We start from the raw sequence: 24,020 nt of genomic DNA on the forward strand, positions 1-24,020 counted from the left end.
CAAATTCTCATTTCATACAGTACAAATACTGAAATCATGAAGCGCTCGAGATCAGGAGGGTTAAAAAAAAAAAGAGGGAGGGGATACTCCCACCTCATACAGTCATGTGAATCTGTAATTTCTAAATTAATAGAAACAACAGAAGCAACAAAAATCTGTCAGGAATTTTATCCATGCTAATTCTTTCTTAAGAAAGAAATTTGGTTCTTAATTGTTAATTAGGAAAAGTAGATATTGGAAAAAGTTCAGAATAATAACATTCATGTAACAGTGTTGAGTAGGTAGGGCAGATTAGTGCATTTATTTACCATTTTTAGGTTATCCCATATGTTGGTTCTTCGCTCTGTTCTATACTGTTACTTTTTGGGGGGACCAATCCAGATAATCGCTGTCATTAATTTAGAAAGAAGCTTTCAGATGGAGATGGGGTGGCAAAAGGATATTTTCTTGTATTGTAAGCTATTTAGGATAGGGACGTTCTTTTGCTTCACAGAAGGAAATAGTGTTCTGTTTCTTGTGGAGTGCCTTGACCATTGTTTTAATGCAAAGTCAGAATGGCAATGTTAAGAATAATCTGTTTTAGCTATGCCTCTGGGTCTAAAGCCATCCTGTGCCGCTAGAAGGCAATGTAAAAGCTCTGCTGTGTATAACTTCAGCAAAGTTTGCCAGGGTGACCGCAGTATTGTGTTTATACTATGCAGATTTTCATGAAGATACATTCTTGGCCAATAGCTGAGTTGCTGGCCTGGAGAAACAGTTGACTGCTTTTCATCCTTCACCCCAGTCTTTGATTTGTCTGGTTTTGCTACTCCTTCTAGATCAGTCAAAAAAAAAAAAAAAAAGAAAACCAAAACCAAACTGGAAAAACTTATTTCCCTATTTAACGTGTTTGGCAAATACTTCTTGCACAGGCCTATTTATTCTAAAACTGTAGTAAATGTGTTTCCCAATATGGTATTGTCGAAATGCAGCAACTGTGACTGATCACAGCGTAGGAGAACGCTGCCCATCGGTGTGGAGGAGGGCATTTTCACCTAAAGGACTTGGGCACTGCTCATGAGAACAGGGCCAGGAACTGCTTGTGACACAGAGATAGAGACTTAGGGACTTTTCAGCCTGAAGTCTCAAGTACAGTAAAATGTATTCTGTACGATCTTAGCATACATTTCTCTTGCATTATTTCTCCTGGAAAAGCTTTGTCTCTTCAACTTTCCTGAAACTACCAGGCCCTTCTTCTGGCAAGTGGTCAAATTACCAGATCACCAGAAGACTCTTGTGTTCGGTTTGTTGTGCTTACACTGGAAACTACTGGAGAGCAGTGCCTTATACCATACTTGTACTGTGGCTATCACAACAGATTGGGTTACCTAATGTTGCTGCTGATAAGAAGGTTAATGTAACTTCGCAAAGAGCTTTCTAATGAAGCTTTCTCTCTTTCCCTTTGCAGGTGGTTAGTCGAGTGGCAGCTCAGCAAGGATTTGACTTGGATCTTGGATACAGGCTACTGGCAGTATGTGCAGCCAACAGGGACAAATTCACTCCAAAATCAGCTGGTAGGAAAAGCCTTTTTTTGATGTATTACTGATTGTTGGATGGTCATATTCTGAATAAATGCTACCTGTGACTGTTGTGCATTCTTTAAAAAAAAAACAAAAAAACTTGTATTTGGTGGTAATAGTGCTGCTGCTTTTAGCATTTCGGTGGCATGCTGTCTGAGGATAAATGACTTCGGAAATTTGTATTTTCCTCAACTAGTGCTGTTCGTTGCCCTGTTTGATCTTATAGATGAAATGTTACTTCCAGAAGCATGGATGTTCAGTAATTTCATGTTGAGAATGAACACACTCAGGCCCCTCTATCTTGCTAAACCATTGATTTTCTGTCATGCGCCAGCCTCTAAATCTTTCACATTCATTCTGCATTCCCTGATGTATCTATTGCCAAACTTTTATTCCTTGACTGCATATGTCTATGCAAACAAGTACCATGGTTTCTTGTACATCTAGTCATTAGCTTTAGAAATTTGAGCCAAGAGGAGGTGGCGGTGCTATTGGTGTAGTATTAAGTAGCCATTTTTCCAGTATTTTACAGCAATAATCTGTTACAAGGCTCTGATCAAGTAGCAATATTTGATCATGATGTATTGCCATTGCTTTTCTGTATAGTAGAAGTAGAAAATGCACTTCAGGATCTTTCTGCTTCTCACATGTTTGATTTAACTGGAGCATTTAATTCTGGTTCTCCTTTTCTTAGCTGATGAATGTCAACCTAATGTGCGCTGGCTTGGAAAACAGGCAGATAACTGTTCCATTTCAGACTGAGCTTGGGTAACTTTTCTGCTTAGCACTAAACTGGTGTGCAGTCTCCATTTTAGAACATCAGAAAAGGTTACCTTCTTCCAAAACAGTAATTTGTAATCAACTGTTGGGTGTTAGCATTTCTTCTCGTGTTCCTTTTCAGTTTTTTTCAGCCCCAAACTGCTTTACTCATGGCTACCTTTTGTCCTAAGTGCTCTAAGCAGTTCCTTATGCAAAAGTGGCTATCACATCAGGGGATATTCACTGGACTTACTGCTTTATTTTTCGTATGGGAAGGGGTCATTAATTTTACTAAATGTCGAATAAGCTGTCTGATTTTCATCCTGGGAAATCTGTGTGGAAGATAAAACAGTTGACCAGCCACAATCTCCCTTTTTTGTCCTTTTTTCTAGCAAGTTACTCCAATCCTTAGCTATCACATCTCTTCTTGTTTTTTTGTTTGTTTTTTTTTTTTTTAAAGCTTGTCAAATGAGGATTTCCAGCTATGAGTGCATTGAGTGAGACATTAAAACTGTATTTCCTTTGAAAATATGCTGATTAAAAGTAGTCATGCCCCCTCTCTTACCAACTCTTCCTGAGGTGTGTCTCTATAAGTGTGTTAGTGAAGGTGAGGTTGTGAGTCTTCAGATCTTTCCATGTTGCAGTCGTCTTCTTTTAGGGCTTGGATGAGGAGATAGTCTTGAAAAGTGCTGGTCAGTCATCACGTTCTAGAAAAGCCCGGTGTCAGTGTTTGATTTCTGCCAGTAATTACTTTTGGGGAATGTATGTTTTCTTCTTTTTTTTTTTTTTCCAACTCATTGCTCGAGCAATTTGTACAGATTTCAGTCTTCCCATTGTTAATTGATACAATACTGGCAAAGCTGGGAATTAAATCATGGACTCTTCTCTCAATGTATTCTAAAAACCTTCTCAGTCCTATTTCTCAGTTTCTTGTACAACTAATTTCCAATGATCTTAAATACTTGGTTCCACAACTACTTTAGTTTTACTATGTATACAGTTGCTTCCCCAGTTATTCCAGGGGTTTCATCATGCCCATCCACATTGTGGTTTTTAGCGCTCTTATTGTCTGTATTAAATACTCGTACTTTGGGACACACCATAACATATTTTGTGAAACGTCACATATAGCCCCTACTCTAAGGGATGTCACATTCACATATGATCTGCAAGAGCTATGGCATTGAATGGGCAACTTGAAAGACTGACAGGCTGGGATTACAAACGTGAGGTCGTTTCAGAACATCCTGTTTTTGAAAGGATTAATTTCCACATCTGAGTGCATTAACATTTTCTAATTTCTAAAGCAACAGTGGCTCTGTTCCCTCACTCAATTTTTGTAAAAATGTTGAGATTGTCCTTTGCTTTTTTTGTAAACAGTGTGCATCATTGAAAGCTGCCTTTCATTATTTGCTTAAGTTGTTGTCAAGGATGCTTGCATCTCGTTTTGAGTAACTTTTTTTTTTGTGTTACATCTATTGAAAGACACCTTCAACACTTCTTCCAGTCACTTTCCCACACAAGTCCCCTGATGTAGATATCAAATGGCATTATTTTTAATGAATAAGCATTTGTTTTTCCCTTCCTCTGGGCTTAAGGGGAATTTACAATGGTTTGAATTCATTCCTCCAGGTATGAATTTAATGCTGCCAAAGGGATCGCTCTGGAAACGTTTTTAATCCATATTGTTTAATGTCTGACATTCTGAAATGTAAGGAGAGAAAAACCTTTTCTAATTGAAATGCATTTGAGTGGGTGAACACTGGAGAAAATATTTGCACCAAATCCTTTTGAAGGGCCATGCACTATTAGTGCCTCTGTACAGCTTAGGACAAGACTTGTTGACTGATGTCCTGCAGGCTGGGACACCTGGAGTGGCCTGGCAGTGGTGGCTAGCAGGCTTTGCAGCTCTGCTCTGTGGAGCAAGTGAACCACCCCAGCCTGATGTTCTGCAAGTCTGCTGGTTTGCAGAGGCAGCTGAACCAGTGCAACTGGTAGTCCTGCTCCTGTTCTCCGGCGATTCCCAGCATGAGCCTGCTCAGGGACCTGGGCTGTCAGAAGAACTTCTGCTGGTACGGCTTGTTTTCTGCTTGACTGGCTCCCTGAGCTGGCTCTCTGCAGAGCCCCAGGAGAGTGAGGGTCCCCGTGGCAGTGCCCAAAGGTCTTGGTTATCCCTGATGGAAGAGGGCTGGAGCCTGAGGCTGGAGGGCAAAGCAGCCAGCTGCCAAAGTGGCACAGCTCTATGGGAAACCCACACATCGGTTGGTTTAAACTGTTTTGGTGGTCGCTCCCTGCTAAGCTGAAGAGGTTGAGTGGGTACAGGAGCTGCAGATGGCAGATCAGAGTACAGGCAAGTGGTGGGTGGAAGCAGGGAGAGATGAGAGGCTGGAGCCAGGTGGGACAGTAACCTTCTCAGGTGGCACAGCCTCAGCTGGGGCAGGGGGAAGCAGGGGAATGGACCAAGAGCTGCCAGCTCCTTAGCATTTCCCATCCGGGACCGTTTGGTGTTGCCCAGACAGTGTTCGATGTTGTGCTTCTTTTACTTGGCCATGGACATAGTTAACAATTAGCTAATACAAATTGTTTTGGAGAATGCCTTGAGGGAAGACCCGTGTGGCATGAAAAGTATTAAAAAGTTGTCATGTGTGCTTTTAAATAGTAACGATGATTTAATGACTGTGCCTTTTGTCTCTGCTTTCTGGTGTTTGTACCTGAAATAATAGCTGTGCCTCCTTTTATTCTTCTAGCCCATCCTGCTGCAATGGGGCTGCTGCCTCAGCAGGAGATCAAATACAGCGTTTCCCACCCTAAAGACAAATGACAAAGCCTTTAAAAATATATGTCTCTTTCGGTGACAGCTGCTCCCCAAACCTTCCACGGCAAATTCCTTTGCCTTGTTGTGACACCTATAGGGAATGGCCCAGCAGGTTACCTGCCTGCTCATTTGCTTGCAGACTGCAGCAACCTCAGTCATGCTTAGTACGTGAGTGCAGGGGTGTTTGCATATTCTGTTTTTTCTTCCTTAAGCCTGAAGAAGACCTTCTTTTTTAATAGTGCTTGCTGGGAGCTATTCTGAGCATATCTACTGCTTTTGTCCTTCCTGTACAAAATTTTAAGTAATTTGGTAGCTTTATTTTAATGTCTGTAGAACAGAGTTCAGTGATCATAATGTTTATTTCAAAAAAGAAAAAAAAAAAAAGAAAAGAAGAAGAAGGAGAGGGAATAGTTTTCTGCTCTGAAATATTTTTTTTAAAAATACTTTATCGAGCTACTGAACTTCATTGCTCTTGTAGCTACTTTTGCTTTTGTCAGGAGGCCAAGCAGAGGCCAGACAAGGGGACGACAGGATGAGATCATACAGGGAGCTTTGTCAGAAAAGGACAGTGTTCAGTATGTCTGTAAAGAGAGAGAGGGAGGAAGGAGCCTGAGGGCAGAACTGTGCAGAAAAGGTACTTTAGCAATCACTGAGAAGCTACAGCAAACAAATGCTGTGATAGCTTGGATGGGCAGCTAAGTGTTAGATGTTTGATAGCAGAGATAGCAACCCCTGTTTGATATTACTTTGTTTTCAGTCCCTTAGGCTCTGCCTAGTGTGCTTTTGATTTTACTTTTTGAGAGCAGTATTGCTTATGATCCTAATTTTATATAAAACATAAACTAAAACTTTATGGTATTTGAGGATTTTACATTATGTTTTGTTTATTTCTTTAGCTTTAATAATTGTAATATAACTTTAAAAAAATAGGGCTGTTCTTGGTGGGTATGATACTAAAGCTGTGAATAAATTGGACTGTGGGTTAAGAAAGGTATTTGCAGTGAGAGTACTGGCAAATGATGCTGTTAAAACATCATTAGACACAAGATACTGAGACCTAAGGTACATCATGATCAGGGTATACAATCTAACATGTTTTACTACCGTCTTTCAAAGCAATAGTATAGATTGGGCAAAGTGTATTTTGTATCAAATGAAACTTACAGAAATGAGCAAAAAGGACAGAAGAAATGAGGCTGCAATATGAATGAGGAAAAGGTAGAAAGCACGGATAACCTCTAGATTATAGAGGACCGTAAGGCTAGATGAACACTTTGCCTAAGTTTCCAATAATAATGCTCACATTATCTGCGGAGACAAGGCAAAGCAAGGCAGCTAAAAGGATTACAAGTATAGAATGGAAATTGCTACAGCCAAGGCTGATGGCATCCCTCCAGCTTGAAGGAACCGAATGACCGGCATGCCTGCATTTGGAAAGAAATAGTGTATGAATTGTCAGTCTCATGCCTCACACCAAATATTTTCAGCAAATGAGTCAAGTCAAAATGGTCTTGTATGACTGGAGAATAAATACAAATGCTGTACCTGTACTTAAGGAAGTGGCTGATAAGAAGAATGAGTAGGCAGCTTTATGAGAACAGAGTAGAAGAGCTTGGCTTGGGTTGTTCATGAAGTGAAAGCTGAGGAGAGTTATGAAATGTATGTAAATACTAACAAATAAACAACTTAGAACAAGAGCCATGGAGCTACAGGACAGCTTTGGCACAAAACCATAAAGGTGTAAATTGAATAAATTATTGAAATAAGAGGGAAATTCTGAACTATTAGGGCAGTTGCATTTGGAAAAGGTTTTCATTTAGAATGACAGCAGGGAGGGAGGGAGCAGAGGAAAGGAAAATGGAAAATCAAACTGCCTTTTAAAAGATAAAACTCAATAAACGTATGAAACTGACTGTATAATGTGGTTCTTGATGTAGTTGGAAGCTGGTTACGAACCTTTTATCTGTGATAAATTTTTGCTACATATCCATGCAGCTGACTGATCCGTTGGTACTTAGAGTTACTGTCCTGAAACTGTCCACTTGACACTCTTCATTAAAATAAAGGCATCATTTTCTTTTAGCTGTTGCCTTCCAAAACAGCTTTTGATGCAGAAGAATGACTACATTTCAGGTGATCTCTAGGTTCACTTCCCAGCTCTTAACACAGATTCTCACTGTGTGCCCTTGGCCACTTTGCTCTCTGTTTTGTAGTTTTATATCTTTGAAGCAAGGATAATAATACACTTTCCATCTCACTTTTATTTGTCTGCTTTAATTAAATTCAGTATTACGCAGGACAGAAACTACCTCTTCCCCTGTAGGTATGTATCCAGTGCAGTGGAGCCATGGTTTCAGCTGGGACACTTATGCTTTGTCATCACACAGATAAAATAATTCTGTTCTGGAACGTATACTGGCACGATATATCTTTGTTGCAACTTAGGCTCTCTTTCCTAAAGATTTATAGTGTGGATACTACAAATAAATGAGTAACTCACTCTTAATTAATTCAGATTATGGGATTAGTTTCATTAGTTTCTGTTAATGAAGTTGGTACCTCCCTTTGGTCAAAGGGAAGCCCAGTCAGTGCTGCTGCTTAGTGGTAAGCAGCATTCATTCGTATCTGTAGTCTGTGACAGCCACATCTACATTGGCTGCAGGAAAGAGGATCACAAGGAAGGCACAGTGGACTTTGCACATTTGTCTTGCCCATGAATTTATTCAGAACAAAACTCTAAAAGACCTGCAGTTTGGAAAATTATATCCTGTATCTTGAGCCTCTGCCAGGTTGGCTTGGCATGTGGCAGACTTGTCAGGAGTCAGCTCTCAAACAGCTCGAGATGGAGCATCTGAAGAGCTTGCACAAAGAGAGATGCTCTTCTCCACTGGGCCTTACTTGTTCGAGCTGTTCCTGTTCCCTTCCTGTGAGATGTCTGCTGCTGATGCATTTGGTCTGCCTTCTACTCTTAGAAGAAGCATGACCATACTTGTGTCAGACTTCCATTATCCTCAGGTCGGCAATTCATCTTCATCTTTAATGGGAGTTTTAGGGCTTCGTGGCATATCTATGTAGGTACTATTTTGCTGGAATGGAAATTTACTTCCTTTTTGGCGTTCACTGCTCTGTTGTGCACTTGAACACTTACGTTTATAAAGGAGGTCGCGTGGCTGAGCTACTGCTTTTTTATTCTGTCTAGCCAAAATATCATGTGGTTTATCTGGCCTGTTCTTTTTAACATTTGACAGGTCCTTGTTACCATGGTACCAATTCCAACTTTGAGAGATGTAGCAGCAAAACTCTGCTGCCAGCTTGGAACATTTTTGCACTAATGCCTTTACTGTAGCACTTAAGAAAATTGCAGAGACTCAACTACAGCAACAAGCTAGCTCTGCTGTTTTCTTAGTTTGTGTCTTGGATTTTCATGAGGCTGATACTTATATGAATGCTCTCTTTCGTGTGGATTTGAAGTGTATAGTGAATTAGCTCATCGTGTGATTCCTGGGCAGTATTTTTTCCTAGTGTGTGCAACACACTTTCACTTGGACTGGAACCTGGTATTCTCCAGAGAAGATTTCTGTTGATTTCTATCACTGTTTTCTGTCTTCTGCTTCAGGGATCCCATATGTGCTGAGAGCAGCTGAAAATTTGGTGATAGAGACAGACTAGAGCTTGGTCTCAGTGTGAATATTGAGGGTTTATTTTCCGTTGTTGTTTTGAGTGAAGTATCTGTCCCTCTGAACATGAGGTAAGTCACAAATGGAAAGTAAGAAGGGAGGCAGCTGTGAAAACATACATATATTCATGTGAGAGAAGAAAGCAAACTCTTCAGAATGGCATTTGCCCTTTCCAAGTTACCTTTTCTCAGCTTACAGCATGCAGTCCTGAACATGTTCCCTTTTGAGCTGCAGTGCATCTGAATGTACCCCACTGCCAGTGCTCTTTTATCAGCCTGTGTGTCTTGGAGGCATTCAAAGAAGTTCATGAGGAGTCCGGCGATGAGAACAAGTAACACAGCAACTTCCACAGGGATTGGTAGTTTTTTTGTGCTGGAGGGCTGAACGACCGCAAGCGTGAACTGTGTGAACAGATCAGATCATCAAGTTCCAGGACAGCAAGTTCACTTCCTAAATACAATTGAGACTCTGCTAGTCCTAGATCTGTTCCTAATTCCTGAAGCCATGTAGTCAGCCTGTTAAGAAAAGGTCTTACTCTGAATGCTTTAGACAACACTCTGTGAAATACACGGTTTAGTAGATAAGTGGTATTTCTCTTTAAAAATAGAGATTTCTGTACTGAGAAGTCTTACTGAATAAATGTTTTAGTGTTTGGTGTATTTTAATGCTCGTGTTCAAGGACACCTGTTAAAGTATGCTCATAGCAAGGTATTTATGTAAGTGCTATGTGATAAAATACATTCATTTAAATAACAGTTAAAGAATAATCAAGGGATCATAAGGATTCATCATCATGGACTGTTCTAATTTGTATTGGCCTTTGTGTCTCTTCATGAGAGGGAATTCAAAGAGAAAGACCACAGAATAACAGAAAATGGATTTGAAGAGAGCTATTAAGTAATAAGTCCCAAAACAAATGCAGTATTGTTCCTTATAATGTGTGCTGGTTTTCTGAGAAGTGCGGTAGAGGATATTATGTTCGTGTTTGATAAGTCTTCTGGGTTGTTTCCATTTTATGGATTCTTTTTGTTTCAACTCACTTAAGTTTCAATAACGTGTAAAGAAACCCATCAAATTGGCTTTCCTTTGCAGGTTTCCCGGATGCTGAGGTAAATACTCTCTCTTTATTTTTTGACAGCCTGATTAAAACTGCAAGGATATTTGTGTCTTGTGAACTTTTTTGAATATCCTAATAAATCCATACTTCCCTTATTAATTCCTGACACATCTGTATATGCTAAATCATACTTTGTAGCATCAATAACACCTGACTTGAGGAATAAATGGAAGAAATAAGATTTCACCCAAAAAAACCCAAACAAAAAAAAAGTCATAAAGTTTAGTAGCTTAACAATAATAAACCCAAAAGGTGTGAATCTGAAGGTAGAAACTAAAGTTGCTTAGAATCTTATTTCTGGGACTTAAACCAGGCTTTTAGGAAAGTCTGGATGTGAAGTGTAAGAAAGAAGTCTATGATGGTGACTGTGTCTCTGCTCCTGTAAGATGTCTCCATAGATGTAGTTGTTGTTGGGGCCGGGGCTTATAGATAGGATTTCTTAATGTGCTGGAAGGAAAAAAATATCGAGCATTAGGATGCCTGGATATTGTGCAGTCCTAAGCAGATCTCTTAGACTCTTTTATCTGTCTCCATAGTAGATATCTCTGTTGTACCTATGCTTTGTTGTTAAGAATATGTGTTTCTTCCGTGCACTGTTACAAATAACTGTTTTTTTGCGTTTTTTGTGAACTGAGTATCTGCTTGACTTCAGAGATTCACTCTCAGCAAAACTTAAAGTAGTAGCATTTCATCCAGAAATTTAGCTTCAATGAAATATGTGACCAAACCAATGGTTAAATGCAATCCCCTTCAATATATTCCATATTTCTTTGAGAAAGGCCTGTATGTGAAGCATGCCAGGGTTACTAATTTTAGTGGACAAAACAAGTTACAGATTTTTAAATCCCGTCTGCCTGTGTTGTCCTTTCCTAGACTGACATTGTAGTCTAGCAACTGTCAGAATGGAAGAAAGAAAAAAATGCTCTTCCAAACAAGAGAGATTCTTTTTTTTCTTCTTTCAGTGTGTAGAAAAATTAATAGGTAAATACGAAATCTTTGTTTGGAGCAGATTTTGTGTCAATTTGATTCTTTGCAGCCAGTTATTGCTCCCAACTTGCAGTGATAGAGAAAGAAGGCAGAAGCTGCTCAGCCAAGGCAGTGGCATTACAGCGTGAGAGCTCCTGCTCAAGGAGCTCCTGCCTCTGCACTGCTCTCAGTTACATCAAAACAGTTGTGTGAAGCTGTGTGCTTGGTGTGGGATCTGGGGACTGACCCACCTTTTAGAGAATCTTAACAGAGGGGTGGAAAGAAGTGTTGTGTTGCCTGGTTTGCATAAGCAGGATCAGCCCCCACGTGGAATAATTCGGTGCCTCTAAAGGGACAGAAAGCTTGGACAAAAATAATGTCCAAGAACAAAGTCCTCAAGCCTGTGACACAAAGCTGGTGGATCATCAAACCACTGCTGGAGGCTTGGTGGGATCCTTTGGTTATTGATTATAAGATATCTCTGACACACACTGAAATTCAAACAGTTCAGAGTGAGTATTACTGCTGATACGAGAACCCAAACCATGTGTCAGACAAAGAAGTCAGCTGAGCAGAGTTCAGCAGGCAATCTTCTAGAGTCCTCGCTAGGAGCTAGGCTTCAAACAGACCTCAGTCCTTATGAAGGACAGCGGAGTGGTTTTCAGCATCCTTTAGAACAGCTATGTACGAGAGGCGTTTCAGCCTTTTACTTTTTTTTTCTGTGATTGTAACGTGTGGCACAGCAAACATTGAAGGTGATGTTAGAAAAACAGAGGGGAAATCCTAACTGCCATGTCTGGCTTGGCGCAGTCCCCTTTGGTTCAGTCAGCTCTACAGACTGCCAGACTTCTGCAGCTGAAAGTATGTTTTGTGTTCCTCGAATTTTCTTGATCTGCTAGAATTCTTGGTGCATCAGTGACAAATGTATGCTTTCATTTGGAGAGAGTGGAAGAGCCAGAGTCTCCCACTCTGGGAAGGGTTATGTTTTCAAATCAAGGGAGGACGGGAAATATATTGACCCCACATTTAATTAAATCTTAAACTGGTCAGTCAGCCTTAAACTCTGTATAAGGATGATGATGACCTCTAAGGATAGTCTTTAAAAAGCTGACACTGATACATGGCCGATAGTCTCTGCAGAATAAAAATCATTCTGGAGAGGAATTTTGTAGAGAAGAAAATAAAACTAAACTGAGGATCTGGAAGGAATGGTGAGCATATATGGGCATCTATTGTGAAGTAAATATTTGGACTGTGGTTTGAAAACATACTGGAAACTTGGAATAGATATTAATTATATATGTTGCCCCATGAAAGGAAACCATTTGTTCTGCAGGTGCTATTTAGTCTACAAAGGTGGAAAAAAAAGTCTGTAAAGGATGATTGTTCTATTGTTGTATTTATTTGCATAGGTGATGCTTTTATCTGCCTTTCATCTCTCTGTCCAAAACTCTTTACTTATCATGAGGTCAATAAAGCTATAAAAGTTGCAGAGAGATTGAAAATGTAAAACTATGCTTGAGAAAGCCCATGTATGCAGAAATAGCTGTTTTCTATAGCAATGTTGGAATTACCTTTTTAAGGCTCCATGTCTAGAAACCTTATTTGTTAGTGATGCCTTTTGTGAACTCTGCCTCCCCTTCTCTGGAGAGAAAGCTTTGATTACTGGCTGCTCGGGATGGTGAGAAACTGTAGATTCGGTGTTTTCAGTGTCCCCAGACCAAGCATCATCTGTCCTGCACATTAAACAGTCCTCATTCTTTTGGCAGCTGTTTGTAAGTTTTTAAAGCAGTGGAAGAGTAGAGATGACAGAGTTGAAATAGGTCTATTCCTTTTACTGATGCAGCAAAAAGATACGGAGCAGAGAAGGGCGAGGTCACAGTGTCGGAGCAGAGGAAAAGGACAGTGTCTGCCTGCTCTGCCTGCAAAGCTGGCAAATTCTAGACAAATGAGTTAGTGTGGGAGAGCCTGAATCTTGGGGTAAAAATACAAATTTTAGGAGGAAAAACCTAGATGTGTCTAGGGAAACCCAATCATATGGTAACACAAAATCCAAAGTAATGGGAATGGGATAATGAAGTTTTATGAGATCTGTAGGTAATAACGTGGTTCTCATTCTGGCATGCGCAAGTTAATAAGCAAATAATATCCCTATAACTAAAATTACTAGCTAAATGAATTTTTTTTTCTACATCTCCTTCGATGCCAGTATGTCACCCTTTCTTAACAAACTAAACAGCTTTAAAAGAATTGTATTAGTTCTGTTGCTTAAAGCATATTGCTTTAATACTCCAACTGCTATGTTCTTACTCTGTTCTTGTGTTTCCAAATACACTCCCGAAGTAGATGGGTAGTTGATTTCTTTATATAATCAGCTTTCTTTTCAGTGTAATTCAAGGACCTTTTTAAACTTTTTTCCCAATATTCTTTTGAAAGCAGAACGTTAGGTATGTGGCAACAGGTTTTGAGTAAAGGAATCATAGAATCATAGAATCTTCTAGGTTGGAAGGGACCTTCAAGATCATCTAGTGCAGCCGAATGAAGGACCAGCCATCTCGCTACGTGCACGCAGTTGTAAGTGGGGCTTTTGAAAAATCACCAAATGAATGGAATTTCTGATGGATATTTTTCAAAGACCTGTTGGCATTTTAGCAGTGGATTTGCCGGTACAGTTAATGCAAACTGCCTCACAAATGCTGTGCTGTTCCAGTTGGTCGGCGCGGCTTAGCACCCAGCAGTCGTTGGGTATCAGCGCACCCCGCCGCAGCACAGTTGTCCTGCCCTGGGTGCAGCATCTTGGTACGGAGGATGCGGGAACCCTGCAGTGAGCTCTGTAGATGAGGGTTGTGATGGACAGCAGAGTCTTCAGAAGTACTCTTTGGGGTTCCTTGTTTATTTTGAGTAACTCTTTAGTGTTTTCCATAGTGAACTCACTGTTTGGTTTTCCTTCTATTTTCCTCTTCCCCCTCCAGTGCTGTATCTTTCCAAATCCACCTTTAATTGTAGCGGTGCCTGCAGTTAATAATGGCTGTCATGTATTCCAGGTTTTAAAAGGCCATAAACACAGAAGAATGGGCTGAAGTATCTGAGTTAAAAGGCTTGTTCAAGATGCTATCTGTGTGCTGAATACAATTGCATGGGCATGTTAAGAGACATCAGATTTTCCTCTAGAGGTGTTTAGCAGAGCAGCCTGGCAGGAGCTGGGGCTTTGATCTTGCTGCTTTGCTCGGTGTGTATGCTACCGAGGCACCTAGCTGTCTTCTGACCTCTGGGACTTGAACTGGTATTTCTGTTGTCTTGGTGAGTGGTGCTTATGTTCTCGACAGTCTTCATGTAGTTTACTTTTTTTCTTTATTTATTTCGTGTTTGTTTTTACGTGACTTCAAAATATCCTAGATAATTGGGACCTAAAAGCCATCATTCAAATGAACAAATAAGACATTTACAGCAGGCTCCTCCACACCGCAAGAACTAACTACAGTGAAAAAGGATTCCTATATAAAATTAATTTCTCTATGAAGTAGCTGCTTACTCCTAAATTTTCATTTATGGTATGTGGAGCACAACGTTTTGCTCTTTATTTACATAAATGAAAAAGATTTTCTGTCTTTAAAAAAGAACCTGACTTACAGAAAGGAGGACTGGACCACCCAATTTACAATATGAGTGAAATAACTCTCATCGTTCTTCAATCATGAAATTGTCATTATTCAGGAAAGCACTTGGGTAGATGCTTATTTTTTGAGACATGCTTAGCCTCTTTTTGCATGTTGTGAGTGAAGATGAGTTGTTTAAGCTCATTCCTGAATCAGAACCTTAGCACTAATCCTTCAGTCGCTGCAAAGAATAAATGAGGGGCAAAGACAAAGGGCCAAATTAAAATCAACGAGATTCTATTCAGATGGGCTCTGCTTCAGCAAGCACACATCTAATTATAAGCACACAAGTAGGCTCACTGACGTCAAAGTTAATTAAACTGCTTAAATTTAGGCACATGCTTAAATTCTTTGCTGAATCAGTATTTTTGAGCCAACGAATAATAGGACAGCATTGCTGGTCCAAAGCAGGATTTTGTGGATGGGAAGGAGTTTAAACTCCCCCTTTTCTCCATCAGTTCTTCTGAGGTCTGCCTGCTGGCATTTCATTTGATTTGCAATGGTGAAGGCATGTGTCAAGATGTTAAAGTTCCTTAGAGTGTTTGCTAACAATACCTCAAATGTGACAGTTGGATCTCTGGTATTTTTAAGGCACCTTTCCTCCATGCAGTATGCCATGCAGTGTGGCAGGACTGTGCCCAACACAGTAATCTTTTCAGCTTCATTTCTCCTGATGCTACTTTTACGAAATGAATACTTTGGTCCAGTCCCTGAAAGCCAAATTACTAACTTATTGTCATAACAAAACCAGAAATGAAGAAAGCGTGTAGACAGAAGTGTTAAACAAAGAATGCCTGTCATACAGAAGCAGCTTTGATTCCTTTGGTTTTGTGTGTTATTTTAATTTATGATGTCATAAGTAAATAACCATTAGTTGTTGTCTTTGAGTCATTAAGAGCCTGATAAGAATTTCCCCTGTAGGATTACGAAGGACAACATGATACTTCTTACACAGAAACACACATCTGGGAATTTCAGCCACGTTTCATAAATGAGCTGGGGCTGGTTGTGAGCTTTTAACTGTGCTCCCCGCCTGAATAACACAGTCAAGTTGCCCTGATGTACTAGCAAGGGACTAATCAGGGAGGTGCACGGCGAAAGATCAGATTTCTTCCGCTTGGTAAAACTCACGCCATGGGGACTTAGGGGCTGCAAAGGAAATTAATACAGTTATCAACAGCAGTAAGTTCAAAAAAGAAAAACAGGTAAGATAGCTAAATATATCTAGAGTTGTGTTTTAAAAGGTACTCAACATTTTGTTCATGTGTACGTTATCTACTAATCACTTTTTCCTGGTAATTGCCTGAGTCTAAAGCTTAAATTTAATCATCCTCCTTTAGATACCAGAAAATGACAAGTATTCATTTATGTATTCAGATGTTTGGTTTAAAATAATTAAATAAATAATTGCCTGCCTTCCTGATGACTTCTGCATCAGTTTCACAATAGTGACTGAAAGCTGTTGCTTTTGGAAAAGTGCTCTGTTAACTACGCAGGCTGCCTTGACGGAGAACGGGTAACCTTGTAGCCGGTATTATTCTGTATGATGGAATTTATTTCAAGCCAGTTAGCAGCTGTATTCACAGTCTGGAGTAACATGGTTTAGCAGTTGGCTTGTAAGCCAGAGCTTCAGTTTAACTTGGTTCCCTTTGCTAGCGAAGGTAAAGTAAGGAGAGAGGGTGCAGGAGCAGTGCATGAGAGACCGTTCCCTAATGAGAGAACTGGGCTTCTGTCAGTGACAGAGCATCAGCTTTCCTCTGTTGGGTGTCTCCCACATTATCCTCCTCTCTCCGACAGCAGCTCATCATCCTGCCACAGGTCAAGAGTATAACCTGTCAGAGCAGCTACTGCAACTGCTGAGGTTGTGTGCATGGAGTTAGAGGAAGGAAGCAGCCCATCATGCAAGCAGCTTTCTCATGAATATACTATAAATTGTCTTTTTTGCTGGATGTCTTCTCAGCCAGCAAAGTAGAAGAAAAACTCAGGCCTGAATGGTGGAGTTTTTTGACCATCTTTTTTGTAGAGTATTCCTTGACTACGTCCCATGTGTCTCCCTAGGATGATGATTTAATTAATTTAAACCAGGATATTCCTTTACCAATTTTCTTAGGTTTTTTTCCAATCATATTTCTGTATTTTGCATACTAAAGAGGATTAAAGTGTCAAACTATATCTGAAACATTCATCATGATAACAGAAGGATCAAAGTGGGGGTACAGTTATTTTATCCTTAGAAGTTGTCCATAGAAGTTATCTAAATGGATAACGGGTTACAGTAGGACCTGTAATAAAACCACCTAAGTGGTTTAGTTTTAGATAGATTTAGTTATGATTAGATCATGCTACCAGAGGTGTTGTGTTAGAACTGGGGCTTCACTAAAGACTTGTCTCTTTTCTTCACAGCCAGCTGTCTGGATTTCCATTCGCAGTTACTTTGGATGCTTCAGAGGGATAGGGGGTGGCTGGCTGAGCCATCACGCTGTCTCTTGTTTGCATGAGGACTTTGAAATCTTTGTTTGGAAGCATCTCAAATACAAATATTTGAGACTGTATAAAAAACATAAATTTAAGAGAGAAAACAGTTATTTGCTGACCATTTGAGGACCAAATCAATTTCCCACTCTTCATTCTTTTCCTTTTATCATCCTTGTTTTTCTGGGGTTGCTGTTAAGGTACAGTTAAGAACCAGCGGTACAATGTGTCTTTCAGACTCACGTTGCAGAGAGCAACAGGAGCATGAGGCATCCCGTGGACTCTAAGATACAATGCAAATCTCTTGTCTTAAGTGCTTGTGGCAAACAACCATCCGAAGTATACATATATGCAGGGTCTGTGCAGTTTGAAGTGCTCCCGCTATCGGTAAATAACTTTTTCATTCAAAAGGCTAATCGCGCGTTCTTATTAGAGAAGCTGAAGTGGAGCATCTCCAGAAAGCGTTGCTTTCTGACCTTTAAAGCTGTTACCTCCAGGGCAGAGCGAAGCAGGATATTTGCCTCACTATTGACTGTGACATTGCTGTCCTAAAAATAGATCACTACAGTCCCCCTCTGGTTCAGACCGCCACCCTCTACGGGTATGTAATACTCACTCAGGTCCTGATTTTCAGAGGTTTTGAGTAGCTGGATATGCTGGACGGAATGCTGAAGCCCCCAAATTGGGCCAATAAGGTGAAAAAAGGAGGAAGGAAAGTACCTCACTGTGTTGTCATTTGCCATAGTCCAGAAAATGTTTCCTGTGGAAATCTTTAGCTTAATCTGAGTGTGCTGAAATCAGAGATGATTAATCCACTTAGTGGATCCTTCAGCAATGCAAAGTGGCTGCACAAATCTATGTAAACCAGGGGATCTTTTCTATCTCCTCGATTTACATAGTTAGGAGTTATTATGATCTTAGCTACAAGCATATGAGTTTATTCTACACCATAACAAACGTCGTAGCTTAATAGCACTTACTATTAGTATTTTAGTAATATAAAATAGATATTTACTCATACTACTTATATTCTTTGGCTGTCTTACAATCTAGACAAACTGTTGATTATATTTACATTTTTGTCTATATGCAAAAATCAAGCATTTTTATGAATGCATTCTATTTCCTGCTGGTTTTGATGACTGTAAAAGGCACTAAATGTGAATTTACACTAGACTGGTTGAAAAATGTTAACGAAAATGAAAAATTTCATAATGCATTTTATTTATTTTCTAACCAATGCTGTTAGTCATGCAAGGCCATGCAGACAAATGTACCAATCCTGTTTAGTTAGCCAAATCCACGCTGACCTTCAGGTAGTTGAGTTGCTCCTTTGATATTGGTATTAAATGATAACATGTAGGAGTTACTTATCATGAAAATACCGAGAATTAATCTTTACAGAAAAACCCCCCCTTTTTCGGTGGGACTTTCAGCTTGGACAAGCTGACATGGTTAGAATAGAGACCAAGTTCCTCTCTCACTAAATCTGTTTGCCTGCCTACGTCTTAGTCACATCACAAGCTGAATCATTTGAGGTCCTAATCAGTCTTTCAGTGTTTTCAAGAAGACTTCATTGGCTTTTGATGTTGGGGAAGCCATATTTCCCGTCAGTGCCCTGGGAAAGAACTGGCGTGCCATTTCAGCTTAGAGCAGCACAAAGAGCTGTGTCAGATCCCCTCAGAAGTGCTAAGAAGACACAGTGGGAAGCAGAAACCGTAACAGCACAGTTCCTTGGGGAAGATGAAAACGGTACAGGGGAACAGGCATTCGTACAGCTCAGGCAGGTAAATACAAGCACTTGTGTTGATCCACCAGTCACCTGCGCGGAGGACATTTTCAGTTGAAGATCTGTTGGAATTAGCTGTGGGACTAACCTTTCCTGTTTGCTTGTCGCCTCGGAGAACTGTTTGCTCTTCTTTTGGGGATGGAGAGAAAGGAGGAGAAATCACTGTGTTACAGAAAAGATATGCTCATCGTTTCAAACCCACCTAACTGCTTCTACCCTACTGATCTTTTAGTACAAGAAAGTCATGGGAAGTCTGTTAACTTTTTAGCTGAGGAAACGCATTCTTCACATTAATAAGCAATTTCCCACAACAAATAGCAACAGGAACTTTTGGGTTCTTCCGTTGGAAAGAATGATACTAATTGTTTTGCCATAATAAAGCAGCTAATAGGAGCTCCATCCCCACGTCCCCCTTTTTCCAGGTCAGTGTGGCACATTCCAATTTGTGTTTGCTTCAAGGCACAGGAGGAATCCCTCGTGGAGGGGGAGGGTTGTTTCAGCGTGCTCAAGCGCACAAGCAGTAAGCCTTTTGCTTTCTTCAAATACCCCAGTTTCAGAGTAGTTGGGAGGATTCTGGATTTCCCCCCACACGCTCCAAAAATGCAGCATTCTTTGTTTTTCCACTACAAATGAACTGAAACCCATAATCTCTGTACTGAGCAGAAGTGATTAAAATAGTGTGGAACAGATGGTTTAAAAGCTGCCAAAGACTGAATCTTTTGCTATTTTGTTTCTTGAAACAACTACATTCGTTCCTGAGTCAGCTTTGAGTGGGCCATCATAACTCATAGGAGACAAGAGAGCATACTTGTTTCTCTGTCTTTGGCTGCTCATTAATAGCAATTAATTCATTTAAGTTTTCGGGTTTTTTAATTTTTTTAAAAAGATCTGTATGTGCTACAAATGGAGGTAACGCATCGTTTTCTTGCAGGACAAAAATGGAAGTTTTCCACAGAGCTCTTAACAATATCTTTTTCTTCGAAATTTTGCTACTTGTGGCAAAAGGTTTGCTTACTTACAGGGTTGCTCCCTGGAGGGGAAGACCACGTCCTAGTTCCAGTACTTAAAGAATAAAGATACCATAGGACTTTTAAGTGGTATGTGTTTTTGTTGCTCAGGATGTGTGTGAGTTTGGCAATCTATACACACTGATTTGTACAGAGAAGTTTCTAGACAATCTCATAGTCCAAAGACCTCTCATAAAGCTGTCGGCATCGTGTATGCTCTCCCTGCTGTTCCCGAGGAGCAGATGCCTTCCATAGAATGCTTAACCAGGGGACTTGCAAACAAGCAGTATGGAGTCTTGTCTTCCCCGATGCGTGTTGTGAAACAGCATCTTCCTCTGTTGAGCTGACTTTTTTTATTTTAAAAGCCCTAGTCTGTAGTTTAGATCAAAGGAAGATTTTTACTATCGAGCCAAAGCCTGTCAGCTACGTCAGTGAATGTGTGATGGCAGAACACACCATGCTGGCCTCTACTCTTCTGCCATGGAGCCATTCCGGTGGTTTTGTAGGTCGCAGATTCTGACGAATTCTTTTGTTATTCCCAAGTGCCGATAGTTTACTAGTGCTACTTCCAGTGTATTTAACATAGAGGTTTTCTGCTCTCAGAGAGTAGATCAAAAGGTTTGGCATCCCCTTGAGGAACATTTTTAGAGATCGGTTTTGTGGCCTTAGAAGAATATTTATTGGTTACTTATAATTTTTGTGAGACCTTGTGATTTTCTTCTTGTTGTACAAACCTTGCATGAGCTGAGTGATTACCATTTGGTTGGTTTGATCCTAATTAAATTAAAAGTTTTCACACAGTAATCTTCCTAGCCAAGTAACATCTATTTTTATGTATTTGATAATGCAAAAAGTCCCGACTTTAACATTCAAGTTGGGAAATAGAATGCTACCTGTGTATAGCGCACTAATAAATGACTTCTAAATAGCAGGGTAGCAAAAACCAAGCTGCATTTGTGTTTTTATTTAAACATGCTCTTAATTTTGTTTAGGCTTGTAGTTTTAAATAAGGACTTTAGAAATTTAGTTATTCTCTGATTTCTGTAGATGGTGCTGTGTTTAAGCAAGGCAGTTTTGAAAAATGCAAGTCTCACCGAATGATCGCTGGAACTGAATCTCATGGTCATCTCCCCTCATGTCCATGGGAACTGATCTGTTTGGCCGCCTCATTTTCTGTTTTCCTCTCCCAATGTATCAGCTACCCAAGCAGAAGGAGCTTAGTTGAATACTCTTTCTTATCTGGGCTCCCCCGTGAAGTAAAGAAACCTGGCTTCTGAAAGGTGTAACTAGAAATAGGGAGGCAGCCCAGTTGCTCAGGTCTGGGGGTACCACCAGTGATGCTGTTGCAAGTTAGAGACTTGGATTCTGGAGAGACTGTCCCCTGGCTTTTCTTGGTGTAAGGTGCTTGCTGTTGTATGTGCTGCAGGTGTATTTGCTAAACCTGAGCTATTGCAATCCACCTGAGACCCGCTAGGACTGAATTATGTTTCATCTTCTAAATATTTGCTCTGTTTTGCTGTGTTTCCCTAAGGGATTGAAAGCTTGATACTAAATTGGGTTTTATTCCCTACTTTTTTTCTTCAGGGAATGCATTGTCGCTTGTTGGTCAATTTTTGGTTACTCAGTTATTGGACTTTATATCTCCTAAAGTACCTATTTTTTTCTAGGGCAGAGGAAGGTAAATGAGGGGGGAGGAAGGATTTTGAAGGTTCTCTATTGAAACTTCTGGTTTTGTTTATTTTCTTAATTCTCCTAAATACGTAGTCTAGGAAGTGACATAATTGCATACACTTTTAATTTCCTCGAGGCTCTGTGTGGTCTTCATCCAGCTTCTCAGATGTTGGCTGCAGATGTTTAAAATCGCTTCCTCCCAATTAAACATCTGCTCTGAAGTGACAAAGTGTAAGACCACATATGTCTGAAAGGCCAATGTATGCACAAACAGTTTTTGTTAGTAGATATAATGGAAACTTTTTCCCTTGCCTTGGCTTTTAATGCACAGACATGTGAGAAATCACTCTGCTTATTGAATTCCATGGGGGAGACCAAGTGCCAGTTTTGAGTACGTGTTTAAAAACGTGCTGCTGCTTCTTGATTTTCTGTGTAAATCTTTTGAATGTTTCTTATTCAAGGATGTCACTTTCTCTGCTCCCGAAAGGTTATTTGCTGTCCCACTTGGGATCTTTTTAGATCAAAAGTAATGATATGAGCTGATCTGGTGACTATACTATTTAGTTTGAGGGAATATGAAAAAAATCTAATTTTTTTTTTTTTTAAACTTGGTGCAGTATGCAGTTGAACCAAATGAGGATTCACGTAGCCAGTCTCATCTTTTGATCACTCAATGCCTGGTGGTCTTTGCCTGGAATGGCAGCAGAGTAGACGTATGCAAGAGGAAAACTGATGATGACTAAATGGTAATAAGAGTAGTACAACTGGGAGAAGAATGGAGAAAATAGTAGAATTTTTTTTTTTTTATTATTTTTTTTTTTAGTTGACAGAGGTAGAATATTGATGACGTTAGGTAGAGGTAACAAAGGATTAAAAGAAAGAAATTTCTGAAGATGTGAGAGAAAAATTTTGGTTTTATTCTATGGGGGTAGAAACCAACAAAAAGGAAACAGCCGCAAAGAAAATTCTTTGCTGATGGAAATTCAGCAATTAAAGTTTGAATTAAAACACGTAGGGCAAATAAACTTGAATTAAAACATGTATGGGGAGAGTCTGTTGATGTGTGTGTGTTGTTGACATACTGTGATGTTAGATAATAACATTCTATAGTGTGTTGTTTCTTTTGTTACATCTTAGTCTGAAGAAGCGCAAATGGGTTGTAAAAACATGATGTGCTTTGCTGTGTCAGTCCTGCTAAGGAAACTGTTTCAAGGATTTTTAGGTGGGGGGGAAAACACTAAATGAGAAACGTTCCAAATTACAGCTGGCAATAATGTTTCAAGTATGCAGCCTACTGATTAAGAGCTTATTAGGCATGACAGATGTAAAGTGAAATGTTTTCGGAAAATACAATGTTTCTCAAAGCAAAATTCCGAAGTATTACATTATCTTGAACTGTGGACAGTTGCAACATGAGCAAAAATTAGCCAACTTTCAAAAGTAATTTAGGTCTGCACAAATTAACCAGGCAGTATCTGGTTTAAGTCCCTTGCTTCTTGACCAAACTAGGTTTCAGGGAGGCTGAATTCAAGGTAAGGAATTTGGCAGCGTAGGCAGGTGAGCTGACCTGTGACCAGCGCGCTCCTTTTGTCTATGCTGCTGAGCAGCTACTGATGGTAACAAGATAACCCAGGCCCTATCGCAACCCAAGCCGTAGCAAAAGGCCACTCAACCAAGTTAACAAAATCTGGAACTCATTATTATAGTCACATCCTTGATTATAAATGATACGTCTTTTTAAAAGGAAAAAAAAAAATTCAGTGCTGGCCTTCTTAAATTTATAGTGTTCACTTTTTAAACAAGTTATTAAAAACCTTATTTTTTACCTTAATCTGTTGGTTAGATAGCTAAATATCTGTTATACCGATTGCTGGCTGTAGTCAAAGTACTCTCTGTCCTAAGAGGGTAACCTCACCTGCCTCAGCCACCAAAGAAGAAAGTGCAGAACTTTCCAAAGGATCTAATGTATGGTTTTTCTGCTGCCCCGATGCAGTGTTGCTTGGTTGTGAGGGTGTTACTGGTGCTCTCAGAAGATACTGTGTGAGATCAAGGCCAGTTGCGCTAAGAAACTCTCCACAACAGTCCTGTCTTTGAAGAGCTTGTAACTGAAGTAGGCAGGAAAGATAGAGGGTAGATGAAGTCAAGGGCTGGGAGGAAGAGGGGGAACTGAGTTAACCCTGTCAGAGAACTGGGAACCGCTGTCTTGAGCCTTCCCAACTGCCTTGATCACGCAGTTGTTTCTCTGCTACTGTCATTTTTTAGAGAGAGGACAGAGAATTTACAGTAGTTGTGAGGCTTCCTCCTGGATTTGACATCATCATCTTAAAAGTGATGAGCCTCCTGTGGAAATGAACAGTGTTAACTCAATTACAAGAGCTTTTGGGCTAATTGCAATTTACCACTGTGAGTTCTTGTCTGAAAGCAGTCAGAAACCTAATTTAACCAAACATCTCAGTTTAAGGATTGTATTTTTATGAGACGTGGTTCAGGGCAATGCAGTCAGTGCCAGAAGGGAGCCAGCCTTGTCACAGG

The 24,020-nt window shown here is 40.0% G+C and overlaps 1 protein-coding gene across 1 annotated transcript in view; it reads left to right on the forward strand.

Annotated features, from left to right (window-relative positions):
• The window catches only part of ZMIZ1 (zinc finger MIZ-type containing 1), a 153,573-nt gene that overhangs the window by 26,981 nt on the left and 102,572 nt on the right, over window positions 1-24,020 (forward strand). Inside the window, exon 3 of the mRNA XM_074154954.1 lies at window positions 1,448-1,553. Coding sequence (XP_074011055.1) covers window positions 1,448-1,553 — 106 coding nt within the window. The remainder of the gene's footprint in view (window positions 1-1,447; window positions 1,554-24,020) is intronic.

This window comes from Numenius arquata, chromosome 10, assembly GCF_964106895.1.
Source record: "Numenius arquata chromosome 10, bNumArq3.hap1.1, whole genome shotgun sequence".
Taxonomy (NCBI): domain Eukaryota; kingdom Metazoa; phylum Chordata; class Aves; order Charadriiformes; family Scolopacidae; genus Numenius; species Numenius arquata.